The sequence below is a fragment of the Dermacentor albipictus genome, chromosome 1, assembly GCF_038994185.2.
Source record: "Dermacentor albipictus isolate Rhodes 1998 colony chromosome 1, USDA_Dalb.pri_finalv2, whole genome shotgun sequence".
NCBI classification, from domain to species: Eukaryota; Metazoa; Arthropoda; class Arachnida; order Ixodida; family Ixodidae; genus Dermacentor; species Dermacentor albipictus.
In genome coordinates, this window is record NC_091821.1 from 353,530,392 (window position 1) to 353,552,528 (window position 22,137).

General features: G+C 47.5%; 2 protein-coding genes across 2 annotated transcripts in view; one reads left to right on the forward strand and one right to left on the reverse strand.

The window, feature by feature from the left end:
• Positions 1–22,137, forward strand: part of LOC135918572 (proton-coupled folate transporter-like) — a 147,722-nt gene that overhangs the window by 61,254 nt on the left and 64,331 nt on the right. The window lies entirely within an intron of this gene.
• kkv (hyaluronan synthase-like protein kkv) overlaps positions 1–22,137 on the reverse strand; it is a 95,688-nt gene that overhangs the window by 49,167 nt on the left and 24,384 nt on the right. The window contains exon 2 of the mRNA XM_065452181.2: positions 3,458–3,674. Within this exon, the coding sequence (XP_065308253.2) occupies positions 3,458–3,552 (95 nt within the window). The 5' untranslated portion in view covers positions 3,553–3,674. The remainder of the gene's footprint in view (positions 1–3,457; positions 3,675–22,137) is intronic.

Below are 22,137 nucleotides of genomic sequence, written 5' to 3' on the forward strand. Positions count from 1 at the left end.
TGCGGTCCTGCGCGGCTGTTCACTTGGTCGCCCTTTCGCCATGTCGAGTCTGTCCGCCATGGATGAAATGCAGTGCACTGGTTTCTCTGCAGGCATACGTATTTCGATTGGCGAGCGAACCCGCAGCATCGCGCGTGTTTGAGTTTGACGGACTTCGCGTCATTCGGTGAAGCTGCGGGTGAAATCGGAGCTGACAGCCCCGGTGCGATCAGGCACTACAGAGGAACCACGTATGACAATATGGGCCATATTTTTACGCAAGTTATATTTTCCAAGAACACGCACTGGAATAGTAATCGGTACAATTGGAAAAACCTGGACACGAAGATTGCCAAAATGAGGACGAGGTCTGGATATGAGACACCAAGAAAATCGGGACACATTTCGGGACAGTGCATGAAGCACCAAAATACGTCGTAATTGCTTTTATTGGCATCTAGGCGTTTATCATGCTCTGGCCAACAAAACACATGCTGTTTTATTCACTGCAATTGAAACTAATTGTCAAGAACACCTCAAGTGTTTGCCCGCTCAACCTGTGCCGCTCCTCGTTCAAGATATTTCGAGCTTAAGGTCGGCTGGAGAACAAGAGCTCCGCTTCCAACAAAGGCGAAAGGTAAAAAGCTGAGCGCTCGTTTTACGTCCAAGTCGTCATCGCTATTCGCTACTCTTGGCACACTTAGTGTCAGGTTTCTTCGCGAGTTGTTTCTTAAGCAGAAGTGTCCAACATTTCTACTACGGCCTGCCTGTTTCCAGCCTCGCGGTTGAACTCGATATAAACCCATACGTATCATTAGTTTTCCAAGCTGCGCAAGTGTGTCCCCGCATGATAAGCGCATACAATAGCGTGCCAGGTCAATGAAACAGATTTTATGGCAGCAATTAATTGGGGGGGGAGGGGGGGCGGAGCGAACAACCAGCCTCAAAGATAGCGTGCTGCATATATACCCATGTCTTCGTCGTGTTTCGAAAGCTCAGAACGCCTGATGGCGCTACCGTGCTCGGGGGGAAGAAGCTAGGAAGTGTGTAAGGAACCCAAAGAGATGTTGCTTTTGTTTCTCGCATTGGTTTACTGTATGCAACACTACGGGACATGATAGCCACCTCATCGATAGCTGTTGAATGGCACACCCTGCGTGGTACAGTAGAACTCCGTGCGTCATACCTTTTCTTTATTAGTATTCCGTGTCAAGGTGCAACAATCATCAGACGAAATTTATTGTAAACGTCTGACATTTCTTAGGTGAGTACCTGGAATGAAAATAAAACTATATCGTTGCGGTAAGGTCAACCTTTCCGTTTAGAGCTGTTCTGAAAGCGGACGCATAGCCGTCATGAACCACTGTGGCAGGCGCCGCATGACACATGATGAGCATCCGATAAGTTCGCTAATTTCACAGTTCTTGCAATATTGAAGGAATGAAAAATGAAAGAATGAAAAACAGGTTACAGCACAAGTGATTGTGATGCCGTGAGCTCATAGTCAGAGAGAACCACTGCCGGCCAAGAGTAGAAGATCTTCAGTTGAATGGCAAACTGAGTACAAGCACGTACATTGCTGAAATAATTATAGAAAACATGGACAATAGCGAGAATTCTTAATTTTTCGGGACGTCCAAAGTAAATTCGGGACAGCAATGTAGCTGAAATTCAAGTGCAAGAAGTGTGGCTGATACGTGTTCAAAGTGTGGACATGTTCATGTTCCCACATTGACGGATAAGTTCTTTCTACGCGCATAACGGTACCATCGCTTAGGAAGTCAAAGCGCCAGTCACGTATGTCAGACAAAGCTATTACACATGTGTTCTGACTAGATATCGGTTTTAACTATTCGCGCAAGTTGCGAGGCGAAGCAGCATTCAGATACTCAACACTTTGTGCTCGCTCAAGAGTAAACTTGCTGCTGTTACTTTGTCCCTTTCTGTTTTCCCGTCATGTCTTGGAATTCTTTGTCCGTACCTCGCATAATATAAGACTTCAACTAAAGTTATGGCTCATGTGTTCCAAGCTCAATATGTTTTATTAGTTTATGGTGTGGAAGATGTGTATAATCACAAAATTCTATGCCATGTTGGAAAGCTCTCTAAAACCTCAGACGCGTGGCATATGCTCAAAATCAGCATCTTATGCTATCAGTATTGCGATTCAAATACATGATGTGATGTGACGCCTGGATACTCCTGGTTATATCACTGTGCCACATTACGGCACTTTAGTGAGAGGCAAAAGGTGCTTTTCATTTCAGCGTGTCTGCCACTTATGCGCTCATTCAGCTACGTTCACGATATTCCGAAGAAAGGCCAACGCCATGGCGCGAAGGGCGGCCTGCCCGACACGTCAGGGTCAGAGGGCACTGAGGTTTACTTGGCGACAGTCAGGGAGATCGGTTTCTCTTTGCCTCGCCGATCACGAACCCCTAGGCTGTCATAGCAGATAATTTAACCTCTGCATCAGTATAAACCTCACCTTGTTTATACACTAAGCGAGGTGGGTGTCGCCTACGCTTCGTTCATGTGCCCGAAAGAAGCTCTTTTCCGTTACAGAGGTATAAACCGTTTAACTAAGCACCATGGTGAGAGCTAACAAGTTTAGAAACACAGGGACGGTAATAATAATAATAAATAAAGAAAGAAAGTAGGGGCCAGATATAGTGTAAGAGTTTTGTTTTCAGCTACTAATAAAGTTGGTAAGGTGGGAGCAGCTGTCAAAAAAAAAAAAAAGAAGAGAGAAGGAATAGGAAAGCACACACGCTGTAAAATAAAGCATGGAAAAAAGGCCGTCCCCTGTAGGATTGCTGTTGTCTACCAAATTCCTTTGTCCTGCGGCCTTACGTAGGTTGGGCAGACAGGTCGATGCATTAATGTGAGGCTAGCGGAGCATCAGAATTCTTTTGAGAAGAAATCTGCAAACCTGACAAAGCACTGTTTCGAATTTCGAGTGCAAACTGTTTTGGATGACACACAAATCCTGTTTGTGCATATTGATAGCAGTACAAAATAATAGGCGGAAGCATTTCACATAATGATAAAAGGTAGTGGCTGTGTTCGTCAGCCTTTCGTAGCCTTTGTCTTCGAAAGAAATGGGCTTATTGCACTGGGGTGAAGAAAGGTGTTGATATCACGCGCGACTACGAGGAAACGTTTTGGAAATGACAACTGCTTTTATCGACATTGAGCATGCTCGCACGTTTGATGTAAGGCTTCATAAAGCAATCGTGCTTTTCCAATAAACGCAGTTCCAAGTCAGCGGCGTGTGTGTCCCATCCTCCTTTTTGTGTCCTGGGCCGTTAGCGCCGTTTTAAACATTATGGAAGAAAAAAATGAATAGATGCGCGTCTTGCACACCTCTGTTTATCCACTCATCGAACTCTGCAGAACATCTCTGCCCAGCACCGTTCCGAACACGCAGTGTGCACTCGAATGAAGGTAAGCTCAAGGGTTCGAACACCGTGCTCACCTGGCGTAGGCGGCGTTCAGCGGCGTGGTCTCGTCGTCTTCGTCGAAGGAGTTGTCCTCGTCCGAGAGCAGGCCGTCCTTGGTGCCGGTCTTCATGGCGCCACCTGGTCGGAGGGCGGCCCACTGCCACCCCTCCTGCGACGGTGTTAATACAGCGGGGTCCGGCGCCCCTTGGTTCGGGCCGATGTCACCGCATCACGAGTGTTTCCGTCTCCCCGCTGCAGCAGGAAAAGAGCACCGCGAGACGTGGTCACTACACGCGTTCGTGTGTGCAGTTTTAATCAGGTGCACTGCGGAATTGCCTTCGTATAGGCTCTTAATGGGCAAGTTTGCCAACATCACTACCAATCAAGCATATATCTCATTCATTCATTCATTCATTCATTCATTCATTCATTCATTCATTCATTCATTCATTCATTCATTCATTCATTCATTCATTCATTCAATAGTCCGTTCACACGTAAGCCTTGCTACTTCAGATGTAATTGCTGACATCTTTTATATAGTCACAGAGCACTATGAGAATTAAAAGCGTGGGAAGCCCCAGTCTGGCGCCAACGCGCCAACAAGACCGCGTGTCTTCGTCATAACTTCCAAAACGACGAGTCTCTGGTAGAAACGCCTGCTTTGAGTGTCAGACTAGTTTCTCTCTCAGACTAGTCGTTTATTTGAACTTCCTCCACCTGGTCGCATGCGTCGGGAGCAGAAGGAACAGCGCCCTACCACTGTATAAAACGTCGGTCATCCTTGGTATAGGCGCTGTTGCACCACGCCTGATGTGGCAGGCGCACATCCTTACTATAAACATATTGCAGGTTGTCGTAGTACTCATGTACACACACACTGACTGCTTTTGTATAGTGTTGAGCCAGCTTCGAATCGGAGCATGGGTGCCTTAATTTTCCTATGCTCACACTTCAAGTATTTCCTCTGACTTTCGAACAAAAAAAACCTGGTTTGAAGCGCGAAAAAAGAAAACGGGGAAAACGGAGAGCCGCGAGTTCTTCCGAAGTCGAAGCACGTGTCTATCGCAACAGCTCTGCAGGGGACGCAGGGGTGCTGCGCTTTTCGAGCCGGACAAAAGAAACAGTTTCAAAACGCAACAAAGAAAAGGAAGCAAAGCGTGCGGCGCCCTGTCAGACAGCGGCGCACGGCGAGAGGTCCTTCGTGCCTGCAGTAGCCGAGGGATAAGCGAGCAGCTTAGCCCGACGCAGATGGGAAAAGGGCGGAGGAGAGAGATGGAAATCCCGCCGCGCGGCTACGCGCTGCCGGAGTATGGTTCTGCAAAGACCTTGCACGCAGCACTGCGCTACTCGCGCTGCGTTTAAAACTTTCGCCGTTGCGCACGCGGGCGAGGCTCGCGCTAGCGCCGCGTCCTTGTAGGAGCAGCACCGTGCTGCTTGCAGCACCCGACCCCCATCGCTTCGACGCTGCTGTGCGCTCGGTCCCGGCTGTGTGCGCAGCGCGCTTGATGCACCTACAGAGCGAGAAAGGAGATCCGTAGTTGTGATAACGTATAGTAGTGGGGCTAACGTCTTACAGATGCGTTTCTTGATCTGCTAGAGAGAGAGAGCTCTGCATGTTATAAGAGATTGCGAAAGGCTCCGCGAGGTCGTCTTTCAACGTGTCTGCGTGGAGTCGGTGGAGCGGCAGAACCTGGCCGGCCGCGCTTAGTCACTGCGAGTTATGGCGGATGGCCGTAGTTTCGCTTTCGAAGATTAACCGCGGGGCTATTAATGGTCCTGTCGACGCGGAGGCTTACTTGGCTGATATCTGAAGCTGTGAGCTCTATAGTTTGCATCTCCTGCATTGGAGGACACGAAAAAAGTAAGCTGGACGGGTTCAGCCAACACTGAAAGGGCCACCGGCAGAGGAACCGACCGTATGAAGAAAGGGAAGGAGATTGGAGAGGGTAGTAAGAGACAACTACGGTTGCATACCAACCTCCGGATGGATAGAGTTAAGGCGAAAAGAATAGCGAAATAAAAAGGCAGCTGAGCAGCACTCGATGCTCCGTATTGTAGCGAGGGAGAAAACGTTGAAGTATGCGTTACATTTGTCCAATGACCGAACCTCTCTTCCAGAAGAAAGATAAGAGAAAGCGATCAAGATCTTGTGTCATTCTAATCTTTTCTCTTGCGTCGTTGTGTCCGCGCTGGTTCCGGAGTCACGCAATCAAGTCCGCCCCGCTATCGGTCATTCTTGCAGGCGTGCTTGCGTCAAACACTTTATTGCATCGAACGAAGGACAAAAAGTCCCCGCGTGAAGAGAGTTTCACAACACAACCTAGCCCATGACCTATATAGCGGTTTCGAAACATCGAATCCCTCAGCGGAGGGCGAAGGCCACTGACACATCGTGCACTGCACGTATATACCCCGCGTGCACGCACGCGCGCGAGCTCTTGACGAGCAAGACGCGCGCCGCTGACGCAAGGCGCGCAACAGTGGCCGCCGGCGCGGCCGACGTCGAAGGGTGTGGACGGCGGCTGGCGGCGCGCAGCCTTGCCGCCGCGCAGTCCAGTTTCTTTGTTGAGCGGTTAACCTCGATTCCCAGGCATGTTTCCCCCCAACGCGAGGCGGTGCCGGCGCACTTGGGCTGCCTTTAACTTGGGCGGCGCGCAGGCGTTCTGTGCCTCGCGCGTTTTCGTTCTTGTTTCCTTCCGGCGACTGGCAGCTGTTCGCACAGCGATAATGTCCTAGCGCATGGCATGCAGGCACGCCCGCCCGCCTGCACGCACGCACGCACGCACGCCAACGCAAACCCGCGCACAAGTATTTGTGCGTGCGTGTGCGTGTGTGTGCATGTGTTTGTGTGTGTGTGTGCATGTGTGTGTGTGTGCGCGGCGCATTTGCGGATCACCGATGTGGCTTTGTGACGCCCTTCCCTCTGGCCCAGAACTTGGACACTGTGCTTCCTTTTCGGTCGTCGTGTTCGCGGTCTCTTAATTTGCGGTCTGTTAACAGCCCATAAACTATGGAAAGAGGAAACAAGGACGGAGATGAAGCAAAGCAGGGAGTGAATATCGCCCGCCCGTAATGACAGAACACTGGGCGTGAACATACAAGGCCCAGTATGCGGATTTGTCGGTGGCATTTGAGTGCATAATAATCATAATTGGCAATCTCGTGGACAGTTGCGGCTGATATTGTTTTGCCGGCGCTTTTGTGGAGCTGGTTTCGCGCAGGCTAAGTGCGAAGTATGTGGTCTTTTCGCTCGGAGAATTTTATTGCATGAAAGCAACTGTAGTGTGCACTCGCCTATATCCTTTCTTGATTGTTATTATTTGTATATGCGTTACGTTCGACGTATAATAATCACAGCACTGTGTTCCAAACACGCCCTCAGAAATTTCACTTGGCTTGACATCGATATCCGGCAGGTGAAGTTGGTCACATATGGCACGTTACCGTTGATTCAGCGCATAAAAGCAATCTTGATGAAATGAGCGCTACGAATACGCGGACGAAAGAACACATGTACGACAGACAAGGCGCTATCGGGTGCAATACATCGGGTGCAAATCGGGCGCAATACATGCTGTAGTAATGTCATATATCATGTGTAGTTTTACTGTTTGCCGACTGTCAGAACTTTTTTTATCAGTACCTACGCTTATGGCTTAGTTAACGCTTTATTACAGCTCGCACTCGAGATGATTCTTGCTTTAACGTCATTCCCAGCGTATGCGCTCTCATCACCTGTATATCATGGTGGCTCATATGGAGTAACGTTGCACGCATCAATATTTCTATCCTCAGTGACACTATTTTGTGGCTTCATTTGCATACTGCTTACACGTGCTTGCAACAACCGCAGAACTATGTTTATGTTCACTGTCCCTGCGATTTCATTAAACCGAGTTTCTATATACACATAATGTGCTGTATTTTCACGTGCGTGGCTGTTCGCCTTGCAGTTGAAACGTTGAACAGCATTTGCGCAAATACCCTTCTCGATATGAATGATTTTGTTACAACTGGATCCTAGCGCACTATAGGCGGCTTTTGGTTGTATATAGGAAGAATCTTGTGTATCTCTGGTTGCACAGCGCTTTCTGGCGTATTTAGCAAAAGCACCTATTTCTTACGTCGGACTTTCCACCGTACTAGTCAGTTTCGTTATAGTGAAAATTTATCTTTCTATATGTTCGTTATAGCGAGGTCGTGCTGTATATTTGTGTTTTCTTTTACTTTTTTCACTGGCAGCTTTCCTTTTTTCTTTAAATTACATCTTAAAAAAACAGAGCAGTGACTCGCCTAAGTCCTCCACCACTTATGTGCCACACAACACCGGCGCAAACCGTTTTTTCTCGATGCATTTCTCCGGCAAACGCGGCGGAAAAGAAAGAGCGGTTGGCGCGCACAACCCGGAAACCGCGGCGGCCGTCCCAACGGCGTGCTCCACGCTCGAGCAGGCAGTGGGAACGAATGTTCCCAAGCCCGTACTAAACAAGGCGTCCCACCTCGGCCCGGCCTGTCTTTCTCTCTTCAGGACTGTTCTCTTTCTGGCTAGTTTCGCCAGGCTCCGACCTGACGCTTGTTTGCACCAGAGCACCAGAGTGGTCGCGTATATAGTATATATGCGAGGACGATGTTAGAACATTAATTCTGTAATGTGTATTTCGATTCGCCGCTTTCTTCCTCAGATCTTCCAAATGATCGTTTTTCAACCAGCTGGGAAGTTCTGCATCCCAGGCGCGCTGTCCGCCCGCGATGCTTTTGTGCCCAGACTCGGTTCTAGACGATGAAAAAAAATGTACCTTTCGCAGTAAAAAGGAAGTTCGTTGCTTACTGCATGAGTGGGTGTGGTCTGGTGCGCGGTTTTCTGCATAATTATTCATCTCTGAATGATTCACATTAGCGTCTCAATAGGAAAGTTCGCCGTAAATAAATTGTGTACACGACCTCAAGTAACCGTTATTTCAGGAGTGAGTACCCACGCAGGCTTGTGCTGTGCATTCTTCTTTTCTCAAAGATCGCGTTTAGAGTGCATATAACGCCGTCGCTGAGTTGGCGGGCCAGACGAATAGTTTCGGAATTGTTTTGTTAAAAAGCTGTTGTTCATCAATCGGCTGCTTTTTCAAATAGCGAAGGTTATCGCATAAGGACGGCGACACAACTTCTTCATATATCAGGAAAAACTCGTTCTGGCACTGCTAAGAGCATTTGTCACAGAGTACAGCTTGTAATAACTTCCTGTGTAAAATGGCAAGCCTGTCACTGCTTTAAGTGCATGTCACTACACCATACCCAGTGCGATTTGGTATAGTAACATGGTACGCAGTGCGTACAATGCCACGCTGCATCCATGATGATTAGACCATTGCTTTATTCATCAAGCTACTGCAATTTTGAGCTTGTACCCGCAGTGCTGACGACTACTTTAGGCAGACATTATGGCTATGAACTAAGAGCTGCTGAAAATGAAGGTTTCTAGTACGCCTAATAAACAGGAGATGTTTCCTCGTTTCCTTTCTGTATTTTAGCTTCGCATGTATTTTCTTGCTTCCTATAAAATTCCGTTGCATTGAAAATTTTTGAATTGTTGTCACACGTGTATGGGTCTCATGGACGGTTTGCAACATTCCTTTTTTTAGTCCATAGAAGGATGCAAGTAGCATGTGTGCATCAATACACAGAGTCAAACGCTTAAGTCCATGCCGTCAGCTACAGGTGTGTGCCTTTCATTATTTATTAGGTATGTAATACGTAAGAGAGTTTGCGGGTTGGACCGCGTGTGGGTGGCCGCAACTCATGACAGAGATCGGCGCGATAATGAGGAGGTCGCCGCGACGATAAACATTCGTGGACGTTACGTAAGAAAATTTTGTGAATACATGTTTTTTGTTTTGTTTTTTAAGGAGGGGAGGGGGAGGGCGAAGTCACAAAGATTTTCGTTCGTAAGTGCTGTTTGCGATTAGCCGTCTGCCTTCACTAATAATGTGTCTGACTTCACGATTCGCTGGTATTTGCACATAGGAGCAGTTTGAGAGAAAGAACAATTTCTCTTTGTGTCTGAATAAGGGCCTGGGTTAGCTTCCCCTTCGTGAAACTTGAGAAACACCGTAAACACAGCGCATGCAATTTAATTACATAGGCACCTTTTAGAGTGAGGCTGTTAGGAGTAATATAGTATTATCCAGAAGTACGCAGGAAAAAAGAAAAGCGCTTGCAAAAGGTGTGTGTGCAGAGCTCCAGATCGCGCCCAGAGAAAAAAAGAAAAGTCGGGACGACAGATTGCAGGGAAACCGAACACTCTGCGCGTGATATGCAGGTGAAACTACCACGCAGTGCGTAACAGGGAGTGTCACAGGAAATTATAAAACCTCGCTGATTGCGAATAGCACCAACCTTGTGAATAAAAACAATTGCTGGGAGAGAACCGAGATTCGGAAAGAGGGGAAAATTTTGAGGATGACGAAGGGTGTAATGTCTGAAACATACGGGAGAAATTACAAAGATGTGGGATGATTGGGACTGCTAGAAGAAATACAGCATAATTGTGGAGCGCCGCTGATATCGCGGAAAGGCTAAAACAATCGCTATGTATATGAACAACTAAATGGGCCAGTGCGAAAATGTCCTAGGATGTGGAATGCGTGCCAGCTAAAGCGCATATGACGAGATTTTGAAGTGTTTAATGCAATTAGAGGCATCATAAGGCTTAAAAAACTGCTGTTGGCGACAATAGAACACCTTAAAATGGGGTGAAAATAATGATAAGCATCTCGTTGTAAGTAAGAGGATGCACATGTTAACCGCATGTTTCCAGAATTATACCCTGAGGCCAAATGTAAGTTATGTGATAATAGAGGAGCCACCCTAGAGCATATATATACTTTGGGATTGCGAAATATTTCAGAGGAGAATTGCAGTCCCCCAGGATGAACTAGGGGCGCTGTGGAGAGTCTCACTGACCAGCTCAGATCTTCAGGACCAACTTTGGGCCATCCGGCAAGTCCGGGAAGCTACCGACAGACAGGATTCCTCTGCTGCGCCCGGCGCGGCCTATACCCAGGCCATCAATTTGCAGGATATTCAATGAAGTTGTCGCGCACCCATTTCGAACGTAAACTTTGCATGGGTGTAACTGAATCCTGTTATTTTACGAAATCCGAAATATTTAATTCAGCTTGTTGATACGAATGGGGTGCACTCAGCTGTGGCAGTGGTAGAGAAGACTACGTGAGCATAGAGAGCACGGTGCATGTCCGTGGCATGGTATCCTTTGGCTAGAAAGTGTGACAGCCTCACTCGTCTTTGATCAAGTTGTTTGCAAAGTCGCATGATTTGCTAAGAATTGAAAAAAAAAAACGACTCAACAAGCGGGCTTGCTGTTTACAACTTTCGCTTGTCCTTGATTACTCAACGATGATACATACAATGCCAGATTGGAACCAGACCTAGAAAACTGGGGTGTTTAATATCTGGTAAATACCCCAAAGCACTTCGTGCTCATTGGTATTAGGCCTGGAGCACTTTCTTTTTACTAGACTCGTTGAAGCACTTCACCCTCTCTTCGCTACGCTTGGGAAAGCTGGACCGCTCCATCGCACGATCTACGCTCTACACACTGTGGTTATTGCCGGTGGCCCGCATAACGTAGGTCAATGGGTCCAGACAATTGGACTCAGCACAAAGACCGGGTACACAGATAGACTCCAACGGTAAAGATTCAGATTAAGAGAAAATCTCTCTCTCTCTCTCACTGTGCAGTTGTCGTTACATGCCCGCAATGGAATAACATCTAAACTTGTTTTGCAGCTCGCCAGCCCAGTCTCCTTCGACATCATTTTGTGCGGCTACCACTTTAATACAGCACTCAGTCAACTGTGCGCAGAACAATAGAGTATTATGGAAACAACGAGACGCCAAATTTTCCTTTCATTTCCCCGAAGGATGTAGAATGCTGCGACATTAGCGACAAGGGAGAGCTTGCATTAGATTGACTTCAGCGCAAGCTCTGGCCTTCTTTACGGGAGCGGGGACACATCAAATCTAGAGAAGAACAGGAAGAGGCAGCAAATGTCCACACGTCCCAGAAAAGAAGGCAGCGGCGTGGCCGTGCTCAATTGCTTTCTTATATCAGAACTGCTTTCACTGCGATGGTGGCATGGAGTATAATATGCATGCACAATCAATGGGTGGCCTCAGCGTTGCTTAAGCTGCGTCCCCATGAGTGCAACTACGGCGTAGAGGGAGCCTCGATGTCGCCATCGACCGCGATGCGTTGTCGCACCGTTCCGAGAGCACGGCACCACCGGCGCAGCATACGCTGCGATGGAGCCGACGCTGTGCGACTAATTCGCATCGTTCTCAATAAACGATTTCGCCGTCGTCGGCGATCGACCTTACCGTCGAGGCGTAGCGACGGCGCTTTTTTTTTTTATGCGAAGCATATTACGAGGGCTCAACCCAGCTCCTCAGGCGCGGCGGTGACCATGAAATCACGTGACACCGTGACGTCACGACAGAGGAGAAGTGGCTTTGGCTCAACTCTTGCAAGACGGGCTGGGTGGGAATCGAACCAGGGTCTCCGGAGTGTGGGACGGAGACGCTACCACTGAGCCACGAGTACAACGCTTCAAAGCGGTACAAAAGCGCCTCTAGTGAATGCGGTGTTGCCTTAGAAACGCGCTGTTTCTAAGGCGTGCGTCTCTTGCTCAGGCGCACATTTCGTTGCCGCGCCGAACGCTGCTTTGCTCGACGCTCACCGCGTCCAATGCGGGGCGCGTAGTCGCTGCCCTGTAGCCCATTGTCTTACACCCCTTGGCGGGTAGACGGGAACGCTGTCGCGTTCCACTCTTGAAGGCGAAGAAGTAATGCATGAGTTGTTTCTTCGTCTAGCCGAACCAAATATAGCCAAGCAACAGCAGTTCACCAGGCTAAACAGTGGTTCAACAACTAAAATAAAGGCTAGTATGCTTCGCATCCTGGGCTTAACCTTACCTAAGCCACAGCCATTTTTCTCGTATAGCCGGAAGAAAGGGCGTTCATATAGCGGTACACCGTGACTGACCTCTTTGAATGCGCCGCCCGTTGCCGCGGGGCCTTGCTAATGTGCGCGGACCCGGCGAGCCAGCCGACATCACGGCGGGTTCTTTCGCGTGCGGCGTGCGAAATGCGACTGCGGCGGTGTGACTCGGTGCGCCTAAGAATTAACGGACCATGAACCCGATGCAGACCATTCACGAATCGCTGTGGCCAAACTGGCTGCCTGGCGTGACGTGTGAGAAAAAAACCCTGACCGGACCACGCCGCGTGCAGGCTACGGCAGCTGTCACTGATAGTTCCTTAATGTCACGCCGGAGGCGAGGAAGCAAGAATGTCGTGGTTGTATACCCGTCGTGGAGCGGGCGCGGTTTCACGTTCGGATTGAGCTTTCATCGCTTGGCGGCAGTGTGCATTGCGTCGGAAGTAAGGCGACCACGGTGTCTATATCTGGTGAGCGGTGTTTTTAGAAGCGTCGGCATTTCCGGCGGGACTGTGCGTCTGACGTCTACAGACTTGAGCTGAAATCGGTTCGTCTATTTTTCGCGCTAAGCGATGATCCCGCTGTAGTCCTTGCAGCAAGTTGGTTCGTCCTGGTCACGTTCGTAAACGCGGTCGTGAAACCATCGTGGCTATATCGTGTGACGTGAAAAGGACGCGCCGATAGACGCCACCCCTGTGAAGATACGTCGACAATGGGTTCTATGCAGTTGCAACTTAACGTGCACCGCAGACTGTTCGGTCACACAGTCAGAGCTGGACGATCATATATGAGAAACGAAAACAAAAACGTCGCCGTTGGGCTTTTATTGGTGATGTATTTTCACGATATATACACGGTCAGCATGCATTGCTTGAAGTCAATTGGCCAACGGTCAAGTTCGACTGCAGACGAATTCTGTGAATACACAGATCGGAAAACTTCATTCCATCACACATTCAGGAATGAATCCATGAGATATCCCCTTAGAAATGCTACGGCAGAGCCCAGATTGACACTTTATTATAGACTGTTATTCTGCCCCTCTTCCAGATTTTCCATTTAGGCAGTACTCTGTGTAACGCGCAGATTTCCCATTGGCAATATCTAATCACAAGTGGGAGCTGATTAACAATCGGCGCGTTTCTATCACGCCATCTTCATCCTTTTCTTTATGTAATTTTAAAGCAAACATAACAAAAAACCTGATTTCGATCTCCTTTTTGCAATATTATCAGCCAAATTCCATACGCATTCCTTGTCAACAGTGACTGTTGGCTTTCTGTGCAGTTTGTGCTGCCTAGTGACATTCTGAAGAATATTGTTCTGCGTTACTTAATTTACATGACTTCGCGAGTTGATGGTCTATATAGGCACTGTTTATGGACATCTTGACAATAGACCATTGTCAGTTGCAACTATTTTCATATATCGCCGACACAGAAGACATCGCAGCTGAAGGCGACGAAGGGACTACTTGCCAGTGATGTCACGTACCGCGCAAGAGTGACAAACTGTAAATAACGATGTGTGTGCCGTGTTATGTGCTCTCTATCTCTTCTCCCCATCTTTCATCCCCCCCATCCCGCTCCCATGTGTAGGGTAGCAAACCGGTTAAGCTAAACTGCTTAACCTCACTGCCTTCCTTCTCCATTTTTTCCTTCCTTCCTTGCGCACTCTGTGGATAAACATATATTCAGATATTGCGTTGAATGTCGAGAGTAACCTATCGTAAGGGTCAGCATGGCTACACCTGTGGCCTGGAACTCAAGTGTCGTTAGACGATTAGCGCGAAGTAATAAAGGTCAATCAATCAATTAGTCAATTAGCTCTTTCACGCAGGGTCGATTGTGTTCATCATTAGTTCTCGCCTTTGTGACTTTCTAGGAAGCTGTTACTCGTTGTGTAGCGACAGTCCACGAAGTGTGGGCTAAGCTAGAAAAAAAGAAGAGAGAAAAAAAAATGAGCAGATAAAAAAAGGAGACGCCATTTCATTTATTCCGCCCTGCTCCGAGTGCAACTTACAGCACGCGGTTACGTATTGGCGTATCGTAAGCTCTCGAACGGCGCAGACTCGCCCGACGAGATTTTCTCTCTTTTCAGCCCGATTCCGTCTCGACCTCTTTTTTTTTTTTTCCTTCTTTGATCATCTATAGCAGCTTCTTTCATCGCATCGCGGGCCAGAGCATCATCTCTGTTGCGGCGGCGGTGCGCATGCTACTTCCAGAATCACTCCCGCTCCTTTTCTCTTTCTTAGTTCTTTTTTTTTTTTTACTTGCAGGAAAAGAGAAGTAACGTCTCCCGCACCGCTATGGCCCTCGTTTTGCGCGAACAAGCTCCCCTTCTTGTGCCGCTGACAGCGACGAGCGAGGCCTACTTTTTTCGGCCCCGTCCGCCTCTCTCTCTCTCTCTCTCTCTCTCTCTCTCTCTCTATTTTTACGTCTCCACGGGCAGCGGAGACGAGCGTGCCGGGGTCTTGTACGAGGTTTCGCCGCTTTGCACGCTAAACTTTTGTACCTTTTTTTTCGCTTTTGTTTGTTGTCACGTTTGTTCGCTTTGTACTTTTCTTGTTTGGTTTCTTTCCTTTGCTTTTTTTCTTTTCTCTACTTTCTTCATTTTTCTTGCGCTTTCTGACCCATATATAAGCGCGCTAATTTCCGTGAATAACGCTCCTCGCAATTCCTCTTCTCGCTTGCGGTGATTCTGTCGGCATCCGAATGATGGGTTCGTCAAATCCGAGGTGCTTGAGGCTGCGCGGATGCAAATTTCGTGCCTTACGTGTCGGGGCCATTTGCGCATGCTTACACGGAAAACGAATCGGCCAGTGAAAGCGGAAGGCTATTCAGTAAGCCCCCGTTACGCACCTTACGGCTTGGCCAAGTTATATTTCCGCCAGCCGACTTCGAAGCGCCGTTGTAGCCGATCGGCGCGTGTGTTTGTTGCCGCTACCTGCAGAATAAAGCCCCGCCGGGATGGTCAGACGTTTGCGCTGCTTTCTTTGAGCGTCCGTCAGCGCCGCGCTCTTGCGCGGTTCGCATAAAGAAGACTATGATGATGCAGCGCCGTTCCGCTATTCTCAGTTAGTGCTCGATTGTAAAAATAGGATGAGCAGAAGTTAGGTTTGGTTAGGTTGGTTATACAACCAGTCTGGGTTCGTAGATAGTACGCCGGCAGCCACATTTTCTTTTTTTTTGTCGATACATACTTTACATAGAAAACGTTCGGTCTGCTTTTGCCGAGTTGTTTCTGTTTATAACGGTTTCTGTCCTGGACCCTGATATACAAAACTCCTTTTACGCTAGAGAGGTTCACACGAACAGCTATATGCTGTACTATCGTAATATCGACCATATTGCTCGCTAAGGCCAAACATTTGGTGATCAGCAGCTCCCGCACAAGAAAAGGTTTATAAGTATTACCCTCTGGTCGTGCTAACTTTGGCACGAGTTTTATTATTATTATTATTATTATTATTATTATTATTATTATTATTATTATTATTATTATTATTATTATTATTATTATTATTATTTTATGCTTAGAAGATGTAAGCGCCTTTAATTGGCGCCGGCTACTACTTTTCACGTAGAGATGCGCGAATAAAGGGGTTCTGCTCCACATGTGGGAGTTACGACTGGCTCCTGAAGTTTGTACCCATTGCCGCGACTATGAATCTAGGAACAACGAAAAAATGTTTTAAAATGACAAGCCTAAATATTTTACAACCAGTCGCAACATATGCACTCTGTGTTTTGGCTCTTTCTGATGCGTGAACGCGTGTGTCAGAACGAACTGTTATCGCAGCGTGCGTAGGCATGAGCTTACAGCGCTTGCTTGCAAAATCTACAAAAAAATTGCTATTATCTGTCTACTTATTTACTACTGTATGGCCGTTTGTTTTTCGCGTCTTAAGAGAAGAAACAGATGACAAAATTATAAGCTATATTTGCTACAGAAACACATTTTCATTAATATACCTATAAAAGAATAATATATTTGCTTGTCGTCAGAGGCGGGTACGGAGAAGCTCACTCATAAAACAATTGCAAGGACTAAGCTTCGGCTTACAACAAACTGGAACAAGATGGTAGAGGGTATGTAGAATGCGGACGTTGAACTTAACATTTGACACGAGCCATATCCATGTAAATTTGATTGTGATCCCTGTAGTATATAGCAGGCAGGGCACAGTGTACTGCACGTTTCTGTGTTGTTTGCTTCTTTGTTTGTTTGAGCCGACCTATATTTGCTGCGTACCGTTTGCCACGTACCGCGAGAAGGAGTAGCGGGCATCGCCCATGATGCCAATCTCTCCTACAGGCATATATAATAATTAAAAAATGATACGATATAAAGAAACAAAATATGGTATGGAAACCTGAACACCTACTAGTTGTGTAGAGGAAGTCGTTGGTGATGCCAAGCAGGCATGTGCCCGGAGAATACATGATACATTAATGCGCCCTCTTACACGTCAGTTCCTCTTTTGTGGCCATGTGAGTTCCAGTTCTTCTCTTTATTTTTTCCTTTTTTTCTTGCTCGTTGCCTTCGCGACTATATACTTCCCGCTTGCAATATCAGAAGCACTGCTTGCTTACACTACTTCTGCGCCCGAATCCGGGGCAATGGTTATTCCGCTGCACACATCCACCGATTCCTCCATTGGGTAACAGGTGACTGTGTCAGTTCAGGGAGTCCGTGTTTTCTGTATCGAGACCGGTTTTACACAGCATGCAGTCGGTTCTCCGACGTGGAGCTCACGAACAGCTAACATACGAAATTGTCAAACCTCACCGTGACCTCAAACAGAAAGGCCACGAAATTATTTTTCAGTTGCTACCTGGCCTTTGCGGTATCAGTGGAAATGATCAAGCAGACAAAGCTGCCCGAGAGGCAAGTCATGAACAACACAGCGTACCCATTCCTCTTTCCAGGACCCACTCTGCAAGGCAGCTTCGTCACCTGGCACACGAACTCTTTTTAACAGAGTGGAACACCCAAATTTAAGGCGCACCAGGTTGCACAAACTGAACCCTTCGCCCCAAACCTCCACCCGGGCTTCACAGACGTGAGGCATCACATCTATACCGGCTGTGGTTGGGAATGGCTTTCACGAAGGCGTGCACATACTTTGATTGTAATGACCGACAGTGCTGCATGCGACGTCTGGTGCGGCGAAGAGAACATCGAAAAACATCGATTTCTGTGGAGATGACTGGACGATTGTCCATTGTCCGTGCAGGTGCTACTTGAAGACTATCCCCATCGCTCGTTGACCCACAAAGCTGTGAAGGCACTTTTGTCTTTCTTAACTGGCCTATATGAACGCCTTTGACTCGCCCAGGCCCTGCGTGTGCGTGCGCGAGCTCACCACAGCTTTCCTCCCCCTCCCCGCCCTCTATCTCATATTTCAATTCCCCTTTTCCCGTACCCCAGAGTAGGGTAGCCAACCAGACGCATTCTTGGTTAAAATCCCTGCCTTCTTTCTTTATTTCATCCACCTCCTCCTTATCCTACATTTAGAGGTACAAACAGTCTTCTGCGGTTAGCTCCGTTTAGCTGCATCATCTCTTTTCCATTGTCCAAAAAGCAGACTTCAGGCTGCGTAAACGCAGCCTGGTTTACCGTATAATCAAGCCAGCTCCCAAGAAGCGATACAAAAGAAGCCAGACCACGTACTTCTCCACATTCACCCGTATTCACGGATGGTGAGCCGGTTGATGTAATGGTCTGTTTCTTTCTTCTTCATTTTTCTTTGACATTATGGCGCGCCAGTAAGGCGAGCCACCATGTCTCTTGTGATTAGGAAGTATTATAAGTATATAACACTTCCCAATAGCAAGAGTCCTCATACAAGTAAACTTTTATACGCTTATACACTTAGCTCTTGTTATACATGCATCTTATACACGTGTATAGTTGTTGGGCGAGTTGGTGCTTATATGCCGTGGTATAGCCGGCGCGAAGAATACGGGCAAAAAGAAATGGCAGGAACGGACAAACTCCAGTACAATTCATTTCTGCGGCGAAACGAATTTGCAGCACGGAGTGCACACAAAGAGATATTAAGAAATAACCGTTAAAATAACTCAAGGTAACACTCAAAGCAGCAGTCCAAACAAAAACATTGATACGATATGGAATGACACTGCCGCATAACATATTGTAACGCGGCGAGAACAAGAGGTTGAAGAAGAAGAGGACGACGATTGTCCCTGCGGTGAGCATCAGCATTTCAACGGCGATCTTCCAAATCCATAATCTCTGCCAGCCTTCATCTGTAAATAAACACGAGATCATCCGTAACGGTTTTGGTGGAGGTGCGGGGTACACATCTGTCTTTGTTACCGCGTTTAACCGCCTGTAATCAATGCAAAACCTCCAAGAGCCTTTTTTTTTTTTCACGAAGGTAACTGGCGCTGCCCACGAAGTCGGTGACTCTTGGATGACATTCTTTGAAACATATCTTGCATTTGCTCAACGATAATCATCCGTTCCGATGAAGACACTCGATAAGGCTTCTGCCGGATAGGGTGAGCTGAGCCGGTGTCAGTCCGATGGCGAGCGCGAAGATGGTATAGTGGTACGGTTTTCACCTTGTAAGAAGTCAAAAGAGGAAGCAGGTCGGGATAGCACCTGTACCAAAGCGTCACGTTGACGCGAAGACAGAGACTCGATGACCATGCTCAGAATTTTTGGTTCAAGGGGATGGATAGGTTGTTCATTCCCCGTAGTTCGTCTCATCGCTGACGACCATATGGAACTGTACGTGTCGTCGTCCAAGACAGAGATCTTTGTGTGTTAAATAAAGTTTTTTTCCTTCCTTCTTTCCTTGTGTGTTTCGGATTTAGTATACGGGCACGACAGAACAGTTTAGGGCCGGCAACAGCGTTGTTCCATCGGTCACGTACACAACGCGTCTGGGCACCAATATGCCCCTCTTTGCACAGAAATCGGTAAGCGGTTGAACCATGGTGTCAAATGAACCTCTGGTATCAACAGAAAGGGTTGCAGGAGTAACAATATGAAGCAACATTACAAAGCATTCGCAGTATAAGCAAACTGCAGTATTGCAGCGCGTTTCGCAGCATTGCAACACGTGTTCTGACCTGTTGTCAAGATGCCGTATCGCAATCATGCGAACAATTGCGCACAAGAAGTGTTCCACGTTGTTTCTTTCTTTTGTTCGCATTTGATTCCGACCATGCATCCTGTACACAGCGATGCATTAACTCTGAGCAAATCCTGCTTCAGCATTTCTGCAATATACTGTGGTGTGAATTGAAGTGCATTTGCACCACTGAAGCGTGGAAGAGCGAACGCAGCCTTCTTCATCGGAGGCTTTGAATGCGTACCGAATGCAATGAAGTTCGGGTTTTTCGCAAGGTGTAAAGCCAGAGAAACGCGCCGAGGAGATTGGGAAAAACAGCACTCCTCCTTCGTGTTTCGTGGTGCTTGAAAAATTGAGTATGGCGCATTGAAGACAACGTTTGTTTGTTTGTTTTGTTTTTGCCGACCACGCTTCACGAAAGATTGTACGTCGCATTTGTTGCGCCTTGCGACGAACTTGCTCTGCTGCAAGTTCCTGCGCATAGAGTATAGCGCGTGCTTCGGTTTGTCGAAACATGAAAAGAGGGTGAAAAGTCTTGAATACTCGGCTGCACAAGCGCTCTGGGAGCTTTAATATCCTAAGCGTTTTTCGCTAAAAAATCTGTCGTAATTACGCTATATTAGCCTTAAAAAGTTGAAACTAACTATGTAACGTCGCGCACATCATGAACGTAAAGTTCAGTGAGATGCACCATATTCAACGTAGACGGAATTTCTACATAGAAGGAAATCTATGTCAGTAGAAAGTCATCGAAACAATGCGTCTTTCATAGATATTGCGGGTACAGGAAAAGAAAGGGAGGAAAACAATGGAAACAGAAAGTTAAACCAGACTCGTCGTTGATGATCGCAGAGTTCTCTTTTTCCGAGGTGCTTGAGTGCATTGCTTTTATTTCAGCGTTGCGCGTTTTTTCGGTTCGCCATCGTCGAAAAGATCGCGCGCCAGCACCGTCCAGGCTGAAATCTCTCCAGATACACCGGCCTCGTTATTGGAACGAGGAAAGAAATGGCCGCGGTGATGGCATTCGGGCTTAACCGCTCACGACCTCGTAAACGCGACGCACAGGTGGATACGGTCGTCTTCGCCGGCTTGCGCGTCCTGACCTGCCTCGCCAGGGCTTCGTATCTCTTCTTGTTTTTCACTGCGGAGCGCCGTCTAGAATTTGGTGGCCTACATTCTACCTCGCGTTCGTTCCGCATCTGTCACTCGGACCCCTGGGCCTAATGAACCGCCAAATCACTGTCCCGAGCCCCTCACGTGGCACCTTCTTTTTTTCGTGGGTGACAGATTGTTTGATGTAGAAGGCTAGCTGTTTCTTTTCTTTTTCCCCGTTTTTAATTTTTTTTTAAAATGGCGCAAGACACGTTCTTTCCTTACTATAGAGACTCATTCCTGGCATGCACGAGGTTCCCAAGCCATGATAGCGGTCACTGCGCTGAGTTTCATGACCTCATCAGCCTCCGTCAGACACGAAAGTTGTTAGTTCGCCTGACACTCGTTGTCGAGTGGGTGCCATGTTTAGTCTTAAATATAAGATAGAGAAACTGAAGGAAATGCTTTCGAAAGTTATCTGGAGGTCAAATTGATTCGCCGTTTGCCAAAAGCCAGTCTTAAGAGATTACTACGGATGCTAAAAGAAAGACCGAACAATGGCGTGCTCATTGAAAGTGATTCCAGTATGGCTCCTCTAGGCCGCCATGGTGGTATGACAGCACTGAGTAACACATAAGTACATCAAGGGAAGAGGCAGTAAAACGACGCATGCGTCAATCAATTTCAGTCCATAGCCAGCGCCAACGTGCGTACGTCTATGCGCCTTGTGCTGCAACCACCGAATGATCTTTCCGAACAGCTGCACGTCTGCTGGCTACGCGTTGTTTTCGCTTTGCTGTTTGTTTCGTTCTGCTCGCATTTTCGTTCCTAATATGGCAATATTACAAAATGAAGTGCCTAGGGTTTCTTTTAGGACCACAGTCTATGCAAGTGTCGAATCGTAGAGGCGCAGTTTAGGATGGCGAAAGAGATAACAGGCATGATTATGCTTTGGGAGTGCACACGTGGTCATGCGCATAATTATTATGCAAGGGGAACAGCCTCCCGCTCACATCTATGCTTATGCATATCACTCGGCAGAAGTGCTATTTTTATTTCTTTTGTTACTTAGGGACGTTCAGGCACATTTATTTGCACGTCTGTGTAGGCATTGATTACCAAGCCTTCACACAGCGACAGTTAGTTTGACTTATTTAGCGTATAATAGAGTAAAAAATGCGCAAACTTGAGTTCCGCGGGCGGCCTGCAGCTACCGTGCAGAAAGCTTTCTCAGGTCCGCATTTTGAGCTGTATACGATCTGCCCCGAGACAAAATCATCGGTAGGAGACTGAGGCGCGAAATAACGCTTGAGGCCACAAAGCGGCAATGAACTTTGAACGATGAGGAATGTCACCGGAGACGTCATCTTCACGGTCGCAGCTGAAGCCTGTAATAGCCATAAAGATATTGCGACAATTGCGCGATAAAATGGTGAGCCCGGCTTCGTCGTTTATGATGACTTGCCTTGCGGAGAGCAGGCTTTTTCTGCAGATTATTTGGA